The 22,260-nt window shown below is 39.5% G+C and overlaps 2 protein-coding genes across 3 annotated transcripts; both read left to right on the forward strand.

The window, feature by feature from the left end:
• Positions 1 to 2,207: 2,207 nt before the first annotated feature.
• Positions 2,208 to 2,959, forward strand: LOC105552984 (keratin-associated protein 3-3). The gene has a single exon (XM_011998865.1). The coding sequence runs from the start codon at positions 2,291 to 2,293 to the stop codon at positions 2,585 to 2,587; it is 297 nt and encodes a 98-aa protein (XP_011854255.1). The 5' UTR covers positions 2,208 to 2,290; the 3' UTR covers positions 2,588 to 2,959.
• A 6,162-nt stretch (positions 2,960 to 9,121) lies between these two features.
• On the forward strand, positions 9,122 to 18,276 carry KRT40 (keratin 40, type I). Of its 2 annotated transcripts, none has more exons than XM_011998863.1 (9): positions 9,122 to 9,210; positions 9,922 to 9,995; positions 11,997 to 12,444; positions 13,144 to 13,226; positions 13,828 to 13,984; positions 15,140 to 15,301; positions 15,381 to 15,506; positions 16,976 to 17,196; positions 17,703 to 18,024. In XM_011998863.1, the coding sequence occupies exons 3-9, from the start codon at positions 11,998 to 12,000 to the stop codon at positions 17,800 to 17,802; spliced, it is 1,296 nt and encodes a 431-aa protein (XP_011854253.1). In that variant the 5' UTR covers positions 9,122 to 9,210; positions 9,922 to 9,995; position 11,997; the 3' UTR covers positions 17,803 to 18,024. The 2 variants fall into 2 exon arrangements, with proteins under 2 accessions (XP_011854253.1, XP_011854254.1); XM_011998864.1 differs by lacking the exon at positions 9,122 to 9,210 and adding an exon at positions 9,256 to 9,335 and having other exon boundaries at positions 17,703 to 18,276.
• Positions 18,277 to 22,260: the final 3,984 nt, after the last annotated feature.

A 22,260-nucleotide genomic window follows, 5' to 3' on the forward strand; every position in this document is an offset into this window, starting at 1 on the left:
TGCACACTCTGGCAGGTATTCATACAAAAATAAATCTAGTGAAAGTCCAGGAACCAGCAGATATCATGAATTCTGTCTTTCAAGCAGAGCCATAGAGAGATTTTCAAATTTTTAAGTTTGTTAATTTATATGCCAAGCACTTTCTCTAATAGTAGATGTGATTATTTATTTATTTATTTGTATAAACTTCTAATATAAATGTTTGCTCTTTCCTGTAAGGTTGCTCTCTTGCTTACCTTCATCTCTTTTTCTTTTCTTCTTTTGACTGTTTCTTTGATCTTTACCTTGCCTTGAATTTGATCTGTAATTTGCTTTAATCATGATAATAATTTATTTTTGCATAGCACTATATGGTTGTCCATGAGCTTTCACCCTTTTTATCACATGTGAACCTCACAGTAATCTCCTGAGTGGAGGAATATGTATGTTATTACCCTAATTTTGCAGAGAAAAAAGATGAAGCTCCTAAAAGTGAATTACTTACCATAAGAAGGAAGGTAACCAGCAGCACCGGGAACAGTCAAGAGCTCTTCTGACTCCTAATGTGGTCCTCTTAAATATACATCCCCATTCCCAAAACATACAAACATGCACCCCACCATGTACCACTCTACAGGTGTGCCTAAAGGAGGAGGTGGGAGGAATGTGAGAAGAACCATGGCTTGCAGGATGCATGAGACCAAGCTGAGCGGAAATGGTTTGAGGTGTAGAAATGATATTGGCCACAAGCCCACCTTGTGCTCCCTCTTAAACACTGAACTCTGCCAGCAGTCTAAACAGCGTACTGATAGCAGAATCCAGGTCTTTCCTACCACAGCTACATTTGATTTCAGGAAAAAATGCAATACTTTGTAGGAAAAAAAAAAAAAAAAAAAAAAAAAGGAAAGAAAAAAAGAGAGAATGAAATCAAGTGTTAACAGATTAATTTAGCTCAGGCTCATAAGTTTCCTTTGGTGATAATTTTACTTGAATTTTAGTTTTGTATTCTTATTATTTTATTTAGTCTATATAGACAGAAGCTAACAATTCAATTTGCCTACCATTAGCAGTGAAGGAAAGAAAGCAAGCCAGCTCTCAATAGAAGACAGATGGCCAATATGCATATGAAAGAATATTTCAACCTAGCTGGTTATAAAAGAAATACAAACACGATAATCATAAAATTGTGTTTTTCACCCAAGAAACTGGAACACACCTTTAAAATAAAGTATCTGTCAACGGTATAGGAAATGGGAATTCTTAATCAAACACACCTGGTAGAAATAGGTAATTTGAAAAAAAAAAAAAACAGGTGAATAGAACCATTCTGAAGAGCAGTATGGCAATGATATGAAAGGCCTTAAAACTACTAGAAATTAACATTTGCCCCTATAATTCTACCAGATAATTAATTCTGTTTCTGAAATAATCAAAAATATGCACAAAGATTTATATACAGAGGTGCTCTATTGCCACAACTATTGTAGAGAAAAGTTGAAAATAACCTCAATGCACAGTAATATACATTTTTAAAGTAACATAGAAGTGCAATTATATAATAAATACTAAAATATTAAAAGTAACACTATCAAATATCTTTTAAAATATAATTATATACAGATACATAGATATACACAAAGGCAAGTTTCAGAACCTATGCACAATGTGATTACTCCAGTAATGTAATACTAAACAAATGTATACAAAATATTTGTAGTAAAAAACTACAATAATAAGTGTTTTATAAAGTTTTTCCATATTTCTCAACAGCATATTTCTCCATATTAATGTAATTTTGATCTTCAAAAGCCTCAAAGCTAAAAGAAAGTAAAATTAAGTTCAACTCTTTAAAACAAGGATACTTTATCAGACAAATTGGTATAGATAAAGTGACAGATTAAAAATAAAGCAGCACTGGAGAGCAGGCCCACATATTGTACAGACTCACTGTCATGCAGTATTCCCCAGCAGGGCTGGTGTTGAAAATATAATAACAGAAGGCTTTGGTGATACCTCATAAAGCTTGTGTTCCAGTGACAAATAGCAAGGGTAATCAGTTCAGATTTAGCAATGAACTCAAATAAAAGTTAATTAGGAAAATGGGGACTCTTTACAGTGTCTAAATGTCAAACAAATTAAAGAATAATGGGTACACTAACATAAACAAGAACCAGGAAAGAAGCCTCTTGGCTGGACCAACTCCCAGTGGAGAGGATATATAAGAGCCCCAGAGAAAGGAGAGATATTCACACCTCAGAAGACTTGTCCTTCTTTTCAATCAAACCCATAAATACCACAGACGCTGATTGCCATGGATTGCTGTGCCTCTCGCAGCTGCAGTGTCCCCACCGGGCCCGCCACCACCATCTGCACCTTCGACAAATCCTGCCGCTGCGGAGTCTGCCTGCCCAGCACCTGCCCACACACGGTTTGGTTACTGGAGCCCACCTGCTGTGACAACTGTCCCCCACCCTGCTACATTCCTCAGCCCTGCGTGCCCACCTGCTTCCTGCTCAACTCTTGCCAGCCAACTCCAGGCCTGGAGACCCTCAACCTCACCACCTTCACTCAGCCCTGCTGTGAGCCCTGCCTCCCAAGAAGCTGCTGATGGATGGCTACTTTGCTCAGTGCCTGAGGTTGAAAGAGTCAGCATAGAAGCTTTAGCGTTCACGTATCTCAGTACCTACAACTAATGTGCTCTGTTTTAGAAATTGGAACAAGGATGTTGCTATCACAATCACCCCTTGCAAATAAAAAGAGACCAAGAAACTTTCAATGACCATTCAGCTATAACCAACTGCAGTCTGAATTGGTGGATGCCTACAGCTTCCCGAAGCTGTTCGATTCCTTCATATTAAAGTGTCTCTTTCTGTGGGTGCTTTGGGAATTCTGTTTCCAGTCTTGGGTGCTATCTTTCTGGAAATTAAGGAAGTTCTTCATGATTATCCTAATAAATTTTACATCTCTGGCATAGCACAAATGTCTACAATTACTTCTGTTTATTTCTGTTCATTCATTAAATGTGTTTTTTAACTCTGAACATTGGCATTTTAAGAAAAACTGGGAACCTTAGTGAAACTAAAAATGGTGGCAGTATGGACAAAAATTTAATTTTGCTGTTCTTGCTGTTTTAAGAAAATTAAACGTCCTTGCATATAAGATGGTCTAGTACATCGGCATATTTGAAAGTAGACTTTTCCTGACTTGTCCTCCAAAAAAAATGGTTTCAGACAGGTTGAGAAATATTGAACATTACCCAAACACCAAATATGACAAAATACATAAACTAATCCATATGACATGAGCTATTTATGAAAAAATTATAATAATGTCATTATTTATTCAACTAAGTTTTATTAAATGCCCATGGTGTGTCCTGTGTTTTATTATCCTTGCTGAAAATAAGCTAACCATCTGGCAGGTGAAACAAATACAAACACAACATCCATTTGTTTCTTCCTACAGTTAATAATTATTTGTCAAATGTCAATTGCTGTGTTATAATAAAAAAAATGATGTGTTCTACCAGGAGTATTAGTAAAGTGCTGTGGGATCATAAAATTGAGAATAATGAAGACTGTTGTCATGGGGGTAAAATGGGAAAGACATGGTCAAAGAGGAACTGACTGCAACCTAGAAGGAGAGAAGGAGGAGAGAATTCAAGATGGAAATACTCTGTTCTTCTTGCTCTAGACATGTCACATTTGCAACACGAGTAGCTGTATCTAAATGGAGTTTGGAAATCTATTCTGGAGAGGAAGAAGATATATGTAGGTAAGTGAAGAAGACTGTGTAAAAGTTCTCAAGTACTTACAGAAGGTGCAGTTGCATATACGCTGGCTGAAATTCCATCAGGCACAGCAAAGAGTGGCTGCTGGGTGGTTAGAAGCTGAATGGAGATAACAGAGGTCATTCACTATTAACAGACTTTGAGGTTCCAGCCTATCAGGGTAGAAAAAAGGATTGAAAAAAAATTGAAGAAGCTAAGAAGCCTGTGGGAAAGTATCAAGTGGTGAAACAAGGATGAAATTGGAGTCTCAGAATTGACAGGAGTTAAAGAAAAGGAAATAAAAATTTGGGAGGGAATGAAAGCAAAAATTTTCAAAATTTGATGACATATTTTATTAACCCACATATTCAAGAATCTCAACAAGCTCTTAGCAGGATAATTGCAATACACACACACACACACACACACACACACACACACACACCACCTACACATATCATAGTCAAACTGCTGAATAACAATTAAGGGAAAAAAACCAAATCAAATAGAAGGCAGCAAAGAAAAAATGAATGTCTGACTTCTCTTTACATAAAATGGGTGTCAGAGGAAAATCAAACCTCATTTATAAGGTCCTGAAGGAAAAAAAATGTGAACACTACAGTCTGCAAAAACAATCTTCAATATTAAAGAAAAAATAAAAACACTTTTAGGTGAATAAAGCTGACTTCTTTTTTAAGTGCCTGAAAATCTATACTATAAGAAACACTAAGGAAGTCCTTGTGGTTTAAGAGTAATTTTACCTCAACGACAAAAAACAAACAAACCAGTTCAGAAAAGGACAGAGAACTTGAATAGACATTTCTTCAAAAAAGATATACAAATAGCCAATAAGCACAGGCAAAGCTACTCAGCATCACATCACTAATCATTAGCAAAGTGCAAATCAAAACTACAATGAGACATCACCTCCCACCCATTAGGATGGCTACCATAAAATAAAATACAAAAAACAAAACAGCCAGGTGTGGTGGCTCATGCCTATAATCCCAGCACTTTGGGAGGCCAAGACAGGCAGATCACTTGAGGTCAGGAGTTTGAGATCAGCCCGGCCAACATGGGGAAATCCCGTCTCTACTAAAAATACAAAAATTAGCCGGGCGTGGTGGTGGGCTCCTGTAATCCCAGCTACTTCAGAGGCTGAAGAAAGAGAATCACTTGAACCTGGGAGGCAGAGGTTGCACTGAGCCAAGATGGTGCCACTGCACTCCAGCCTGGGTGACAGAGCAAGACTCGGTCAAAAAAAAAAAAAAAAAAACACAAAATATATATAGAGAGAGAGAGAGAGAAACTGGAACCCTCAAGCATTGCTGGTAGGAAGGTAAAATCGTACAGTGACTATGAAAAACAATATAGCAGTTCCTCAAAAAATTAAACGTAGAATTGCCTTATGATCCTGCACTTCCACTTCTGGGTATATGCCCAAAAGAATTGAAAGCAGGGTCTCTAAAAGACATTTGTATACTTGTGTTCATAGCAGCAATAATCGCAATAGCTAAAATATAAAAAGAAACAAGCATTGATTGATAGATGGATGGATAATCAAAATGTGGTACATCCATTCAATGGAATATTATTCAGCCCTAAAAGGGAAGGACTTTCTGACACATGCCACAACATGAATTAACCTTGAAGACATTGTGCTAAGTGAAGTAAGCCAGTCACAAAAAGATACTATTCACTTATATGCTTTCACTTATATGAGGTAGTTAAATGTAGTAAAAAAATCAGAGATGAAAAGTAGAACAGTGGTTGCCAGGACACAAGGGTGGGGTTAATGGGCAGTTGTTTAAAGGAAACAGAGTTTCAGTTTTAAAAGGTGAAGAGAGTTATGGAGAAGGATGGTGGTGATGCCCACAGAACATTTGAATGTACTTAATACCACTGGGTTGTACACTTTAAAACAGTTAAGATAGTAAATTTTATGTTACTTGTATTTTGCCACAATAAAAAGCATTTTAAGAGTAATGATACAAAATGAAGTCTCAGACCTTCAGGAAGGAAAAAAATCACTGAAAATGGTAAATACATGGATAAAATATGAGACTTTCTCTTTTTTGTTTTCTCAATATTCCAAAAGACAATTATTTAAAGCAAAAACAATGGCATTGTGGGGTTTCTACATGCAGAAGTAAGCAATTTGACAATAATAGCACAAAGAACAGAAAGGAGCAAAAAGAACTCTACTGTGGTAAGGTTCTCGTATTTTACATAAAGTGCTACATTATTAATTCCAAGTGGACTGTAATAATGTAAAGATGCATATCATAATCCTGGGAGAACTATCCCACCCTTTAGAAAAGCCATTAAAAGATATATACTTATAAAGCTAGCATAGAAAATAAAGCAGAATGTTTGATTGGCCCAAAATAAGATGAGACACAAAGGGGAAGGGAAGCGAAAAGACATGGAAATAAAAAACAAATAGCAAGATGGTAGATTTTAAACCAACCGTATCAATAATTACATTAATTATAAAGTAAGCACTCCTATAAAAAGTCAGAGGATGTCAGATTGGATTTAAAAAGAAAACCCAACACTATGCTGTTTAAAAGAGATTTGCTTTAAATATAAAAGCACAAGAAAATTGAATGCTATAGTCTGAAAAAAAGACATACCATGCAAATAGTAATGATAAGAAAGAAGTTTGGTCATTTAAATATTAGATAATTTTTAAGGTGATATTTCATAATGAAAAAGGGAAAATTCATCAGGTGGTCCCATAATCCATAAAAATATGACCCAATAACAGAGCTTCAAAATAAATAAGGCAAAAAAAAAAATCCCAGAAGTCAAGAGAGAAACAGATAAATCCAAAATCACATTTCATGATTTTAATATCCCCTGTCAGTATCTGAGAGAACAAACAGACAAGAAAATTACCAAGGATAAAGAAGATTTGAATAATAATATCAAGCAATTTTACCCAGTTACATTCACAGAATGTTACCCCTTACAATTACAGAATATACATTCTTTTCAAATGCACAAGGAACTCTCACCAAAGTAGACTATATTCTGGGCCATTAAATTTGTCTCCATAAATTCCAAAATCTAACAAAATATGTTATCTGACCACAACGGAATTAAATGAGAAATCAATAAGATATTTAGAAAAATCACCAAATACTTGAAAATCAAACAACACAGTTCTAATAACCTATGGATCAAATAATAAATACCAATACAGCTTAAGAAATTATGAGCTGAATGATAATGGAAACACAAGATTTTAAAAATTAGTAAGATACATACAGCATTGGATTAGTAGAAAATATACAGCAAATGATTATATTAGAAAATAAGATTTACATCTTTATCACCTTCATTTATATCTTCTTCAATCACTTAAGTTTTCATTTCAACTAAATAGAAAAAGAACAATTAAAATTCAAAGTAAGTAGAAAGAAAGAAATAATAAACATAATATCAGAAGTCAATGAAATAGAAAGCAATGAGGAAATTAATGAAGCTAAAATATGATTCTTTGAAAGGATTCATGAAGTACTTCTATTTAGTTATTTTTTAGTTGGCAAATAATAATTGTGTATACGTATGTTTGTGGGGTACAATGTGGTGTTTTGATTTATGCATTGTGGAAACAGTAAATCAAGCTAATTAACATATCCATCACCTAACACCTTATCATTGTTTTATGGTGAGAACATAAAAAATGTACTCTTTCAGCAACTTTGAAATATACAATACATTAGTATTAATCTGATGAACATCAAGCCAGATTGATGGGGGAAGCATGAGATAAAACACAAATTACCAACATCTGGAATTAAATAGTGAGAATATATAGACACTACAGATACTAAAATTCATGATAAGGATTATTACGAACCACTTTATTTCAGTATTTTTGCAACTTAGGTGAAGTGAACAAACTCCTTGAAAAATGCAACTTTCACACAAAATGAAATAGAACAACTGAATAGCTTTGTGGGGTTTCTATATGTAGAGGTAAGCAATTTGATATTTTTTAATATTTGATGTAGAGGTAAGCAAATATATATATATTTGTGAGTGTGGGCGTGTGTGTATGTGTATGTGTGTTTGAAACGGAGTCTCACTCTCATTCAAGCTAGAGTGCAATGGTGTGATCTCAACTCACTGCAACCTCCACCTTCCAGGTTTCACCAATTTTCATGCCTCAGCCTCCCGAAAAGCTAGGACTACAGGTGTTTGCCACTATGCCCAGCTATTTTTTGTATTTTTAGTGGAGACAAGGCTTCAGCATATTAGCCAGGCTGGTCTCAAACTCTGCCCTTAAGTGATCTGCCTGCCTGGCCTCCCAAAATGCTGGGATTACAGGCTTGAGCCACCATGCCCAGACTTTTTTTTCCTAGTTAAAAACAAAACACAACTTTTTCACATGGGAGACTCCTGGAAGACATGGCCTCACTGGACTCCATCAAACATTTAAGGAAGAAATAACACTCATCTTACAGAATCTCATGAAATAAAGAGGAAACATTTCTCAATTTAATTTATGAACCGTATTACTCCATTCTCACACTGTTATAAAGAAATATCTGAGACTGGATAATTTATAAAGGAAGGAGGTGTAATTGAGTCCCAGTTCCACATGGCTAGGGAGGCCTCAGGAAACTTACAATAATGGTGGAAGGGGAAGCAGGCACTTCTTACAATGGGGGCCAGTGAGAGACAGCGTGTGAAGGAGGAACTGTCACACACTTATAAAACCATTAGATTTCCTGAGAACTCACTCACTATCACAAGAACAGCATAGAGGAAACTGCCCCTATGATCCAATCACCTCCCACCAGGTCCCTCACCTAACACGTGGGGATTTGGGGATTACAATTCAAGATGAAGTTTGGGTGGGACACAAAGCCAAGCCATATCGTGAACCCAGTATACAACTTGATACCAAAACCTAGCTAGGTCATTAGAAGAAAGGAAAATTACAGGCAATATTTCTCATCAACATAGATGGGGGAAAAAATCCATTTGCTAATCCTGTCAACTAATTGAATAAAGCAATTTATGTAAAAGATAATGTAGAGTGACCAAGTCATTCAAGATGACTGATCGTACTGTAGGGTCCCCCAGATCAGCCCCCACTTCCTTCTTTGCCTTGGGAAACAGAGTGCCTTGATCATCCCGTGGCCCGGCCAGCTGTGTGTTCCCCTTGCAGCTTGAACCCGAGCCGGGCCTTGAACATTCCCAGGCACTGTTAAAGTTACTTAGGTTGTTGCCCAAAACAGTGAAAATCAACCTTGTTACTGCGTGTATATACTAGCCTTGGCCCTGAGCCAAATTTCTTAAAGCCGCATGTAAACTCTTATAACCTGATGCACAAATGTTAAAAGCCACAAGACAACTGCTATAGCAGAAATGCATGCGAAGTGCTCTGGGAGGAGCCCCACCTCCACATGAGGCAGCTGAATGATGTTTCAGCTAAGTCTTGACATGTGAGTTCATCCAGGAAAGGAATGGCAGAAGAGCATTTGACCAAGAAAATAGTACCTACAAAGCTTGAAGGATGGCTGGAGCTTAGGGTTTGTGAAAGAGAACATCACGAAGTGAGCCCAGAAAGGTAAATGGGCACTAGGTTAGAGAAGGTCATATTTGCCAAGGTAGAAAGCTTGCACTCCATAAGTGGAGGGCGACGAAAAGCAGGTGTGTATTTTAGGGAAATGATTCTGGCAGCCTAGGTGGATGTTGTAAGTATTATACAAAATAAATAATACAGAGTATTATACAAAATAAACTACAGTGTTTTTGTTTGTTTTTGTTGTTGTTTTCTGTTTTTGTTTTGTTTTTTATCATGGCCTTTCATGATATCTATTTCTTTTTCTGTATTCCCAATGCTCCTTTCTTCTGATGATGATGCACCACAGAAATTGTCACGGGTGATTAGCGACTATCTGGGGCTGGTGGCATGGGGGTAAAAAGAATTTATCAACATAGTTGTAGGTAAAGAAAGGCAGATTTATTAGAGAAAGTATGAAAATACGTTGCAAGGAAGCAATGGGCAGCACAGCAGAGAAGGGGCTGTCTGCAAGGAGAAAAAGGTGCGCTGGAGATTTTACAGCATGGTGCTTGTGCTGTGTGCTGAAGAGGGTTTGTGCAGTACTGATAACACAAAGGTTGCAGTGAGCTAAGTTGCATTTTTCTATTAGCTGAAAGTCTGGTGATAGCTGGGTGCAGAAATATTGTGCAGGAGGGCTATGTGTCCTGGACCATGATGAAGAAGGTGAATCTTATAGCGTATCAGCTCACTCTTTTTGTTTATATGTTCTGAACCATGAAGAAAGGGATAAGGCTTTTTTTTTTTTTTTTTTTTTTTTGCTTTCCTCTGGTCCTGCCAGCCTGAGTTCTCTTCCCTAAGAAGGACTCCACAGAAATGAATTCTGGGTGATTTCCATATTCTATGATGGAGACTATAGCTATAGATCATTATTATACAACACTACCTAATTAATCAAGAACAAAACAAATAGTCCTACCCTGCAGGGCACTAACTAGTAACCAGTACTTTACAATTAGAAATTAGTTCCAGACAAAAGGAAATATTTCTTAGTTTACCTGCAGTTACATGACTGCACTTTAGCTAACTGGAACCTGTGATGGACAACCAAAACGTGGGTTTTCTTCAAAGATATTTTTCTTTTGACTCATTAGGTTACTGTGAAAAGATAATTTTCTTTCAGAGATTTGTAATTTTTCAGAAGTGTTTTTGAATCCTTGAACTCATATTCGTTACAGAGCAGCGTCAATATACCATGAGACACTCTAAGAACTTTTTGCATAAGTGTTCATGTGTAAAGAGAATCACTAAATTCAAACCCAACTCTGCCCAGGGAGTAATAAATCCTCAGAGACTATTTTAACTCACTTACATATGTTCTTCTGGTTTGGTTTCTATTATCAGCTACCTAGGAAGTAGCACTCAGGATTAGGGGAAAAAATAAGTTTATTCTGGATCAAAAAATTTTTAACTTTTTCAGATTACTGTGTTTTCTTTTCCTATAATGTTCTTAAAAATTCTACAGGCAATTTTCTCTATGCACCTTTGAAAATGAAATAAACATAATGACTAAAACCAAGCAAAGTGAAATAGATTATGCTTCATAATGGAGCTGAAATCCAAGACAGAATCCAAAAAAGTTACACATCTCAAGTTCCTATCTGTCAGATTTGGCACCAGAGATTTCATCTAGTGGAATCACTGATTTGGAACCTAAATAAAATTTTATTTTGCAAGTTCCAGCATTTTTAATTTTCATGAAATTCAGGCCTTCATAAATAAATAAATAGGAGAAAACAGGCTGTATATCTCAGAAGAAAAGACTCCTGTGGGTTCCTTGTCCCTACTCTGAAGTATAATCATTGAGGCATTCCCAAGGACTAAAAGGTTATAACTTACAATTTATATTTCACTCTCATTAGAAATACAGGTAAAATAGTATAATTTATCTAACAACAAGAAATGAGAAATGGGGAGAAGGCAAGTTTCAGAAAATCAAAGATCATAATTCCAGCTCTAACCAATTTACATTTTAGCCTGCAGAAAAACAAGTTATTCCTATCAGTTATGTAAAGTGACTTTTCCATTTGTACGAAGGTAGACATGTTTGTATACACACACACAAACACACACGCACACATTAAGCCCAATACATAGCTCACTCCTCCAGTCTTGTCAGCACATACTCTGAGAACACAAAAAGCATTGAAAGATTGCTAATCACACTGACCATTTTTATGGTGGTGGCACAAACACATAAATGTCATTTTATGAGCTGTAATACTAATTTTAAAAGGGGACCCAAGCCATCAATGCACAGAATCAAAATCTGTGGACATGTTATTTTCCTGATTTGTAATGAGTTGTATCTATAATTATTGATTGGCCAAATTTTCTCTTTCTTTTCTTATTCTGTCAAAAGGACAATGTTTCCTTTGACAATTTTCTGAAATAAGTGTTTTGTCTGGCACATGGAAATGGTGTAGGTCCTGCTTCAGTAACCTAAAGTTATCCCTCTTTTATGAGGCATAAAACTCTTCCTCAGTAAATAAACAACTCTAATGAGATGTTTGTATGAAAACTGGCACCATCAGTGATAAAGAAAACATCCGGTGCAGTCTGTAAACACCCATTTTGGGGCGTTATAAAACTCTCAGGAGGGAAGGAGAGTTTTGGAGTCAAGGCAACTGAAGTTTTGCAGCCAGCCTCTGTCTTTGCTTCTGGAAGGATGACTTCTGACTGCTCCTCCACGCACTGCTCTCCTGAATCCTGTACCATGGCCTCCGGGTGTGCACCTGCCTCAAGCTGTTCCATAGAAACAGCTTGTCTCCCCGGTGCCTGTGCTACATCCCGATGTCAGACTCCAAGCTTCCTATCCAGGTCTCGCGGGCTGACCGGTTGCCTCCTGCCTTGCTACTTTACTGGGAGTTGTAACAGTCCCTGCTTGGTGGGGAACTGTGTCTGGTGTGAGGATGGGGTGTTCACTAGCAATGAGAAGGAGACGATGCAGTTCCTGAATGACAGACTTGCCAACTATCTGGAGAAGGTGCGCAGCCTGGAGGAGACCAACGCAGAGCTGGAATCCAGGATCCAAGAACAATGTGAACAGGATATCCCAATGGTGTGCCCGGATTATCAGTGTTACTTCAACACCATTGAAGATCTCCAACAAAAGGTGTGTGTCCTGTTGCCCTAGTGCTCCACCTTCCGGATCTATGACTTGCTTTATCTTTCTACCAGAAGGGACTGTTTTACAGAAGGCAACCAAGGGAAAGGGGAATTTCAGGAGTTAATGGTACATAGGGGAGACCACTGGACTGAAAGTCAGAAAACCTCAGCACCAGCGCCAGAACTACCCCTGATAACTGAGTGACTATAATAAAGTAACTCGCCCTTAGGCTTTTCCTTCATCATCTATAGAATGCAGAAAAACTGTATTACATCCAAAATCGCTTTTGTATTTGACACTGAACATTTATATTATCTGAACACAAATCGTCAAATGCCATCTTTTTAACCACCTAGTAATCATTTTCTTGTCTCCTTGATGAATTTCTATTATTATGGGAGAGGATATAGTCATAATACAAACTACTGATGGAGAAAACGTTAATGGTGTTCAACTGCCTAGGGATGTTGCAAAGTGTCTTATGTTATCAAAAAACTAAACCTTTTTATTTCTCTATTTTGCTTCTAAATTGGCACTGCTTTTTTCTTCATGAAGCGACAAGGTCAATAAGAAAAGCAGGCTGAGGGTGATTTTATACTTTCTTATAAAGACTTTCAAAAGATAACTAATGGCATAGCTGTTGGATAGAAGTTTATTTAGGTTTCTCTCAAAGAATCATTTGTCACATAATGGCTTGCTTCCCAGATCTTATGCACGAAAGCAGAGAATTCTAGACTTGCTGTACAGCTTGACAACTGCAAACTGGCCACTGATGACTTTAAGTCAAAGTAAGTTTAATTTAATTTAATTTAATGTACTTATTTTGAGGAGTTTCACTCTTGTCGCCCAGGCTAGAGTGCAATGGCGCTATCTCGGCTCACTGCAACCTCTGCTTCCTGGGTTCAAGCGATTCTCCTACCTCAGCCTCCTGAGTAGCCAGGATTACAGGCAGGCATGCGCCGCCACCCACACCCAGCTAATTTTCAGTAGAGATGGGGTTTCACCATGTGGACCAGGCTGGTCTTGAACTCCTGACCTCAGGTGATCCACCTGCCTCGGCCTCCCAAAGTGCTGGGATTACAGGCATGAGCCACCACGCCCTGCCTTAATTTTAATTTGAAAATAATTTATGGCTCTCTCTCTCTCTCTCTCTCTTAATCTCTCTCTCTCTCACACACACACACACACACACACACACACACACAAATATTCTCTATATAATATTTTAAAGTCAAGAATGTTTTAAAAGCTTGAATTTATCATTACTTAGGAATTAAGAGAAATTATGCATGTGGCTTCCTGAAGTCCATGTGTCGATCCTCCACGTATCCCCACACTTTGCACAGCGTTCAGCAAAGTAAGCATTGGATTTCTCTTTTGCCGTGAAAGGTACGAGAGTGAACTGTCCTTTCGCCAGCTATTAGAGGCAGACATCAGTGGCCTGCATGGGATCCTGGATGAGCTGACCCTGTGCAAATCTGATCTGGAGGCTCATGTGGAGTCTCTGAAGGAAGATCTCCTTTGCCTTAAGAAAAACCATGAAGAGGTAAGGAAAGCGGCAACGCCACTGAAGGACTCCGAGAGTAACGTACTTAACACTGACAGATGATCTGTTGATGTTTGTAAATCAAATTTGGGCAGATGTTGCTTAAGCTGGAATAAAACTACTCCAGGCAGGGCCAAGCGCGGTGGCTCATGCCTGTAATCCGAGCACTTTGGGAGGCCGAGGCAGGTGGATCACAAGGTCAGGAGTTCGAGACCAGCCTGGCCAATATGATGAAACCCCATCTCTACTAAAAATACAAAAATTAGCTGGGCATGGTGGCGGGTGCCTGTAGTCCCAGCTACTCGGGAGGCTGAGGCAGGAGAATAGCTTGAACCCAGGAGGCGGAGGTTGCAGTGAGCCGAGAGCTCGCCACTGCATTCCAACCTGGGCAACAGAGCAAGACTCCATCTCACAAAACAAACAAACAAAAAAGCGAAAAACTACTCGAGGCATTATTACTATTCAACCTGATCATTCCAGCGTGTCTCTGAATTAACATGTGAAATAGCCCCTACACAGTGCCAGACAAAGGAACCAAACTCTTCTCCTGCCCTTGCCTTTGAGGAGGAGGTGAGTAACTTCAAAATGGCTTCCTTTGGAGGCTTTATGCCACCCCTAGCTCCAATCCACAGGGTATGAAAATCAGTCTGAGAAACAGACTGTGAAGTCCATTTCAAAAAAGGGATAAGGACTCATGCACTATCTGGACCAGTGTTTTTAAATATTCCGCATTTATAAACTTTTAAAAGTCATAAAATATAAAGTGATTGATACATTGCTAAAGCTAGAAAATGAAAAGGTGAATGATGTAACAAAGTACATTTGCTCTTTGAATATTTGTTGATGACAATCATAGCTAACATTTATTGACACCTTACTATGTGTCATAATTAACTTTTATAAGTTAATTATGTGTAGATTAACTCTTCTAGATCTCACAATAACCTTCTGGAAAAATGTCCAATTATTATGTCCATTTTACAGACGAAGAAATTGAGGCCCTTCTAAGTGGTGAAAAGAGATTTAGCCCAGACAACCTGAATCAAAATCTCACACTTTTACCTACTACTCCACAAAACAGAAGTAGAATGCCTGGATGTCAAATGGATTTTTCCCCATCATTCTGTGACATTCTTTATGCCATCCCACTTTCAGGAAGTCAACTTGCTTCGTGGACAGCTTGGCGAACGCCTCAGTGTGGAGCTGGACACTGCCCCCACCCTTGACCTCAACAGGGTCCTGGATGAGATGCGCTGTCAGTATGAAACGGTGCTTGCCAACAATCGCAGAGAAGCCGAAGAATGGTTCGCTGTTCAGGTCAGCACCCAGATTGAGAAAACGGCAGGGTTACAGACTTCTGCCTTTTGTGAATTCTCTAATGGTGCCTGTGTTTCAGACAGAAGAGCTGAATCAGCAGCAACTGTCCAGTGCGGAGCAGCTGCAGGGCTGCCAGACGGAGATCTTGGAACTGAAACGCACAGCCAATGCTCTGGAAATTGAGCTCCAAGCACAGCAAAGCCTGGTGCGTGAGGCAAAGGCAGTGTCCGTTATGTCACTGATAAGTCAGGCTCTGAGATGTTAAGCCCTCTTCCATATCCAGGGATCACATTTCCTTGCCTTTCCCAAGTACTGCCGTTTACCCAGTATTAATAGAAGCAGAAGTGACAGGTCCACAGCTTGTGTTGTCCCTCTAAGATGCCTTACCTTCACTCCTGGGCTTGAGTCTGATGCTGCAGCAGCCTCCAGAGACAGGGAGGGAGAAGCAGCGAGAGAAACCTCCAGGCCATGGTCATTTAAGCATTCCAGCAGGTTTTAATTCTCATTTGATTCAGGCCAGTTTTCCAGGCTCACTGTTATATCTAAAACAAAGAATCATTTTCAAACATTTCATCCTACAGTTTCCCTACAGGATCTACACTTCAACCTGATCCTTCACTGTACCCCACCCCACTCAAGCAACAAGAACACCATGCGTCCAAGATGACATGAACCAGTTCTGGTCAAGCACCACTGTGTGCATGTCATTAGGTCCTGCGGAGAATACCTAGGAGAACAATAGCTGAGCATTCATCCAGTGAGAGGCACTATGCTCATTTAAGCCTCACAGTAACTTCACGGGATAGATACCTTTATCCCATGACACAGATAAGGAAAACTGAGACTCAGATTAAGTAACGTGCAAAGGATGCAATTCTAAGAGGCAAACTTGGAAGCTGAGTTCAGCCAGTTGAATCCCAGAGCCTCTTCTCTCTCTCTTTTTAAATTTATTTTTATTGATATACAATATTTGTAAATATTTATGGAGTAGATGTGATATTTTGTAACATGCATAGAATGTGTAACGATCAAGTCAGGATATTTACAGCATCCATCACCTCAAGTATTTATCATTTCTATGTGTTGGGAACATTTCAAGCCCACTCTTCTAGCTATTTTGAAATGCACAGTGTATTGTTGTTAACTGTAGTCACCCTTCTCTGCTGTCCAACATGAAAACGTACTCCTTCTGTCTAGCTGTATGTTTGCACCCATTAACCAACCTCTCTTCATCCCCTTACCACACACATGCCCTTCCCAGCCTCTGGTATCCAGAGCCTCTTCTCCTAACAGCACTATACTACCCCTCCCTGCCAAGAGCCCAAACGCAATCTTTCCTCTCATATGCTGTTGATAGTCCTTAAGCTTCACAAATAAGTCATGTATTGCTGTAGTCATAGTGGCGGTAGTGATAGCTGACATGTAGAACAGTGGCAGTACGGCTGGCACTGTTCTAAATGCTTTACACATATTAACTCTTAATCTTCACAACCCTCTAATGAGACAAATAATTTGCATTCCTCACTATATAGAGAATAAAACTGAGACTCACAGAAGCTAAATAATTTGCCAGTGGTCACGTAGCTAGAGAAGGGTAAGCAAGGATTTGAACGTAGGCACTCTGGCCCGAGAGACTGCACTTCATGGTCCTTTGGACAATGTTTCCTCCTGCAGACAGAATCTCTGGAATGCACCGTGGCAGAAACCGAGGCGCAGTACAGCTCCCAGCTGGCCCAGATTCAGCGCCTGATCGATAACGTGGAGAACCAGCTGGCCGAGATCCGCTGCGACCTGGAGCGACAGAACCAGGAGTACCAGGTGCTCCTGGACATGAAGGCCCGGCTGGAGGGCGAGATCAACACGTATCGGGGCCTGCTGGACAGTGAGGACAGCAGGCAAGTTCCACAGTTACTCATGATACCCCCCAGAGTCACAAAGAGGCTGATGTAAAAGAATCCTGTTTCCCCAAGGTCTGGACAAGTTCAAACCTCCCCAATGTGTTCAGGGATCTTCTTAAAAGAGGGCTGAACAGTGGCTGAGGTTAAGCACGTGACACTAGAGATATTTTTAAAATATTATAAAGGCAGATTAATTATTAGTGTAACACTTCATGCTGGCATCTCCCTTTGTTCCTGTTTTCCACTAAAGGAAAATCAGGAATAGGCCTGAGATAACATTTGCAAAATCAAGAAAAAATACAAAATACTATTCAACTGCCACTGCTACAGTGAACATGAAGTGGCAATTCTGGGTGCGGAGAAGAAACAGGCTTCAGTCAATGCTATTGTGCAGAGTTTTTTTCAGAACATAATTTGTGGGCAAACTTTGACATGGTTTGTCTGAGTTTCCATTTTATCAAGATTCCCTTGCTAAGCTTGGTTTAAAATCAATTTTTCCCCAGGCTTTCCTGTAACCCATGTTCGACCACATGCACCTCGAGCAACACTTGTGAGCCATGCTCAGCCTATGTCATCTGCACGGTTGAAAACTGCTGTTTGTGAATGTTAAGGACAGCAGGTAGAGGAATCAAAGCCAGCAGCATCCTAGAAAGGAGATGGGGCGTCAACCAGGGACGTCCAAAGAGGAATCACAAATCCAGGGGGCGCTCATATCCTGGAATTGCCCTCCAGGCATCCTCAGTCTTTCTGCTTTACTATTTCCTCTCCTTCCGGCTTATTTGTGGTACGCTGGGAGCCCATAAAGCGTTCCTGCTCATCTCCAAATAAAACATGTTTTACTCCTTTCGCATGGTAAATATAGCTCTATGGCTGATTACTGTTGATAGAATATTCATTTTATGGCAAGGGAATCATCTAAACCCATAACCATAGTTTCAACATACCTAAACCCAGGTTGAAAATATTTTTTAACTCCTCAAATACAAATACATTAATGAACCCATGCAAAATGGCATATATCTTAGAAAACAGTTGTGTGTATCTTTCTGAGAAAAAAATTAGGAATAGAATATGATAAAATGTATTTTTTCTATTATGAAAGTACTAGATTCTCATTTTTTAAATTTGGCTCATTAAAAGGGAAAAAATCACTTAGGATTTCATCTTCCAAACAGCCATAGTCAATATTTTGGGGTACTTTCTTATGGTTTTCTTTCTTATGATAGATTTTTCCACACAGCTATAATCATACTAACATATGCACACACTTGTGTAATCTTTCTTTCATTTATGTCATCTAAGCATTTTTAATTCTAATAAAAATATAAGATTGTATTGTAGCCATCACTTTTTTTTTTTTTTTTTTTTTGAGACAAAGTCTCACTGTGTCACCCAGGCTGGAGTGCAGTCGCACTGTCACAGCTCACTGCAATCTCCCCCTCCCGGGTTCAAGAGATTCTCCTACCTCAGCCTCCGGAGTAGCTGGGACTACAGGCATGCGCCACCATGCCAGGCTAATTTTTTGTTTTTTTGTTTTATTGTTTTTTTTAGTAGAGACAGGGTTTTACCATGTTAGCCATGATGGTCTCGATCTCCTGACCTTGTGATCCGCCCACCTCAGCCTCCCAAAGTGCTGGGATTACAGGCATGAGCCACTGCACCCAGCCTGTAGCCATCATTTTACTGCTTGCATAATGTACCATAAGGTGCATTGATCTGTTATTGGACATTTAGGTTATAAGAATAATTATTCTCATACATTTAAGAGACAAGGTAGAGAACTTCCAAAATGATTATATTTCCATATTCCTCCTCCTAAAAACCCTGGAAATTACATATCGAATAAACATAAGAAGACTCTGAAAGGTAGAAGAAGGAGCCAAACCACCTAAAGACATTGAGACCCCAGGAATGACACTGTGGTGGGCTCCCTGGATTAACTCTTTATCTCATAAATTCCAGAGTGGGAGCTGGAGAAACCAACAACCAGAAACACCAATAGGTGCAGACAAAACAAACAAACCAGAAGAGCTTGCTCTGCTTAAAGAACCAAAAAAGAGGCAGCCTAGAAAGGCAGAAAACCTTTAGACAACAACCACTCAACTCAGCCAAACACCACCGAAAATATCATTTTGCCCACCCACATCCACACCAGAAAAGGCCAGGGAGGGAGTCCAGTCTTCTATCCTTCGCAGGCTGTAACAAGGCACTCAAACTTCCCCACTGGGGTGGAGTCAGGGAAAGGTAAGCGAGAGATCCAGGACTTTCATTCCTGCTAAGAGACATGGAAGCACCCCCGCCCCACCACCATGGTGTCAGTGGAGACCACACGGGAAGCCTGGACTTAACTCTACAGGCTGCAGTGAGGCTCTTCTTTTCTCCTCTGGGGTTTAGTGTCACAGGAGGCCTACAGGACAGTCAGGACTCTCTCCCTCCTCCAGCAGTACCACGGCCACCCCCCATGCAGTGTCAGCTGCATGGGAGCAATAACAAGATATTCTTGCCCCTCCCGGCCCGGGTGGTATCAGCAGAGGCCAGATAAGGAGTCTAAAATCCTCCCTCCCAGCCGTGATGAGGGGGGCTCTCCCCTTGGGTGTCAATAGGGGCAAAGTGGAGAGAACCTCTATTTCCAATCCCACCTGGTAGGAATGAAGCAGCGTTCCCCTTCCCCTACCAAAACAGTGTCAGAGGAGACCTGCCAGAACAGAAGATTAAATAATATCCTGAATCTCATAACATAATGCCCCAATGTCCAGGTTTCAATCAACAATTACTCTTCATACCAAGGATCATAAAATCTCAACTTACATGAAAAAAGATGATCAACAAATTCCAACATCAAGAGGAAAAAGATGTTAGAATGAACGGACAAGGGTTTTTAACTTTTTATTTTTTATTTCTCTGGGTACATAGATGTATATATTTATGGGGTACATGAGATGATTTGATACAGGCATGCAATGCGTAATAATCACATCATGAAGAATGGGGTGTCCATCCCCTCAAGCATGCATCTTTGGTGTTACAAACATCCAGTTATACTCTTTTACTTACTGACAAGCATTTTTAAACAGTCATCACAAAAATGCTTCAATAAGCAATGCTTCAATAAACTCTTATAACAAATGCAAAAACAGAAAAGTCTCAGTGAAGAAGAAGCTGGAAAGACTCCAGTGGAAATTTCAGAACTGAAACATACCATAGAACCAAAATAGAAACCTCAGTGCAGATGGGCTTAACAGCAGAATAGACAGGCCAGATAGGAAAACATCAGGGAATTTGATGATACAATAATAGACATCATCTGACCTGAAAAACAGGAAAAAAAAATAGTGTTAAAAAGATAGAGTCGGCGGGGCGCGGTGGCTCACGCCTGTAATCCCAGCACTTCGGGAGCCGAGGTGGGCGGATCACGAGGTCAGGAGATTGAGACCATCCTGGCTAACACGGTGAAACCCCATCTCTACTAAAAAATACAAAAAACTAGCCGGGCGAGGTGGCGGGCGCCTGTAGTCCCAGCTACTCGGGAGGCTGAGGCAGGAGAATGGCGTGACCCCAGTAGGCGGAGCTTGCAGTGAGCTGAGATCCGGCCACCGCACTCCAGCCGGGGAGACAGAGCGAGACTCCGTCTCAAAAAAAAAAAACAAACAAACAAAAGATAGAGTCTCAGGGAACTTTATGGCTATATCAAATGATCTAACATTCATGTCAACGGAGTTCTGTAAGGGAGGAGAAAAAGTGAGGCCAAAAACATTTGAAGGAATAAACACTGAAAATTTTACAAATATGGCAAAAGACAAAAACCTACAGATTCCAGAAACCAAGCAAACCCCAAAAATTATAAACCCAAAGAAATCTACACCAGGAAATATCATATTCAAACTTTTGAATACTAAAGACAAAACAAATTATGAAAGCAGTGAGAGAGAAATGACACCTTACCAATAGAAGAAAACAATTTAATTGATGGCAGGTCTGTCACCATAAACCATGGAAGCCAATATGAAGTAGGACGACAGTTTTCAAATGCTAAAAGAAAAAAAAAAAACAACAAAAAACTGTCGGCCAGGCGCAGTGACTGACACCTGTAATCCCAGCACTTTGGGAGGCCAAGGAAGATGGATCAAAAGGTCAAGAGATCGAGACCATCCTGGCCAACATGGTGAAACCCTGTCTCTACCAAAAATACAAAAAATAGCTGGGCATGATGGCGGGCACCTGTAATCCCAGCTACTCGGGAGGCTGAGGCAGGAGAATCGCTTGAACCCAGGAGGCGGAGGTTGCAGTGAGCAGAGATCATGCCTCTGCACTCCAGCCTGGGTGACAGAGCAAGACAGAAAAAAAGGAAGGCAGGAAGGAAAGCAGGCAGGAAGGAAGGAAGGAAGGGAAGGAGGGAGGGAAAGAAGGAGAGGAAAGAAAAAAGAAGGAAGGAAGGAAGGAAGGAAGGAAGGAGGGAAGAGAGAGAGAAAGGAGGGAGGGAGGAAGGAAAGAAGGAAGGAAGGAAGGAAGGGAGGGAGAAAGAAACTGTCAACCCAAATTTATATACCCTTGGAAAATATCATTCAGAAGATCAAAGAGAAATCAAAACATTCTCAGACGAAAGAAACTTAAAAGATGTCACCAGCAAACCAACCTAAAATGATGACTACAGAAAGTTCTCTAAACACAAACGAAACTATAAAATAAGGAAATGTGGAAGATCAGACAGGAAAAAATATAATAAAAATTAATATATGATTAATTTAAATAAATTTCTTTCTCTTCCTGAGTTTTCTAAATTATGTTTCGTGGTTGAGGCAAGAAGTATAACACTGTCTGATGTGGTTCTCAATATATGTGTAGAAACTATTTAAGACAATTATATTAAAATGGAGGCGAGTAATGGAATATAAACAAAGGCAAGTTTTCCACACTTCACTTAAACTGATAAAACGTTAACACTAGTAGACTATGGTAAGTTATGCATACAGCATGAAACACCTAGAGCAACTATTTTAAAAGCTATGCCAATAGGTGTACTCAAAAACGTAACAGATAAATCAAAATGGAACTCTAAAGCAT

The sequence above is a fragment of the Mandrillus leucophaeus genome, unplaced genomic scaffold (genome assembly GCF_000951045.1).
Source record: "Mandrillus leucophaeus isolate KB7577 unplaced genomic scaffold, Mleu.le_1.0 Scaffold58, whole genome shotgun sequence".
Taxonomy (NCBI): domain Eukaryota; kingdom Metazoa; phylum Chordata; class Mammalia; order Primates; family Cercopithecidae; genus Mandrillus; species Mandrillus leucophaeus.

Excerpts from the sequence above, each read along its gene's own strand:
- KRT40 (XM_011998863.1), top strand. The coding sequence starts at position 11,998 with ATGACTTCTGACTGCTCCTCCACGCACTGCTCTCCTGAATCCTGTACC. Across the intron at positions 13,227-13,827 it reads ACTGATGACTTTAAGTCAAA|GTACGAGAGTGAACTGTCCT; the intron begins GTAAGTTTAATT and ends TTGCCGTGAAAG. Across the intron at positions 13,985-15,139 it reads TTAAGAAAAACCATGAAGAG|GAAGTCAACTTGCTTCGTGG; the intron begins GTAAGGAAAGCG and ends TCCCACTTTCAG.
- LOC105552984 (XM_011998865.1), top strand. The coding sequence starts at position 2,291 with ATGGATTGCTGTGCCTCTCGCAGCTGCAGTGTCCCCACCGGGCCCGCC.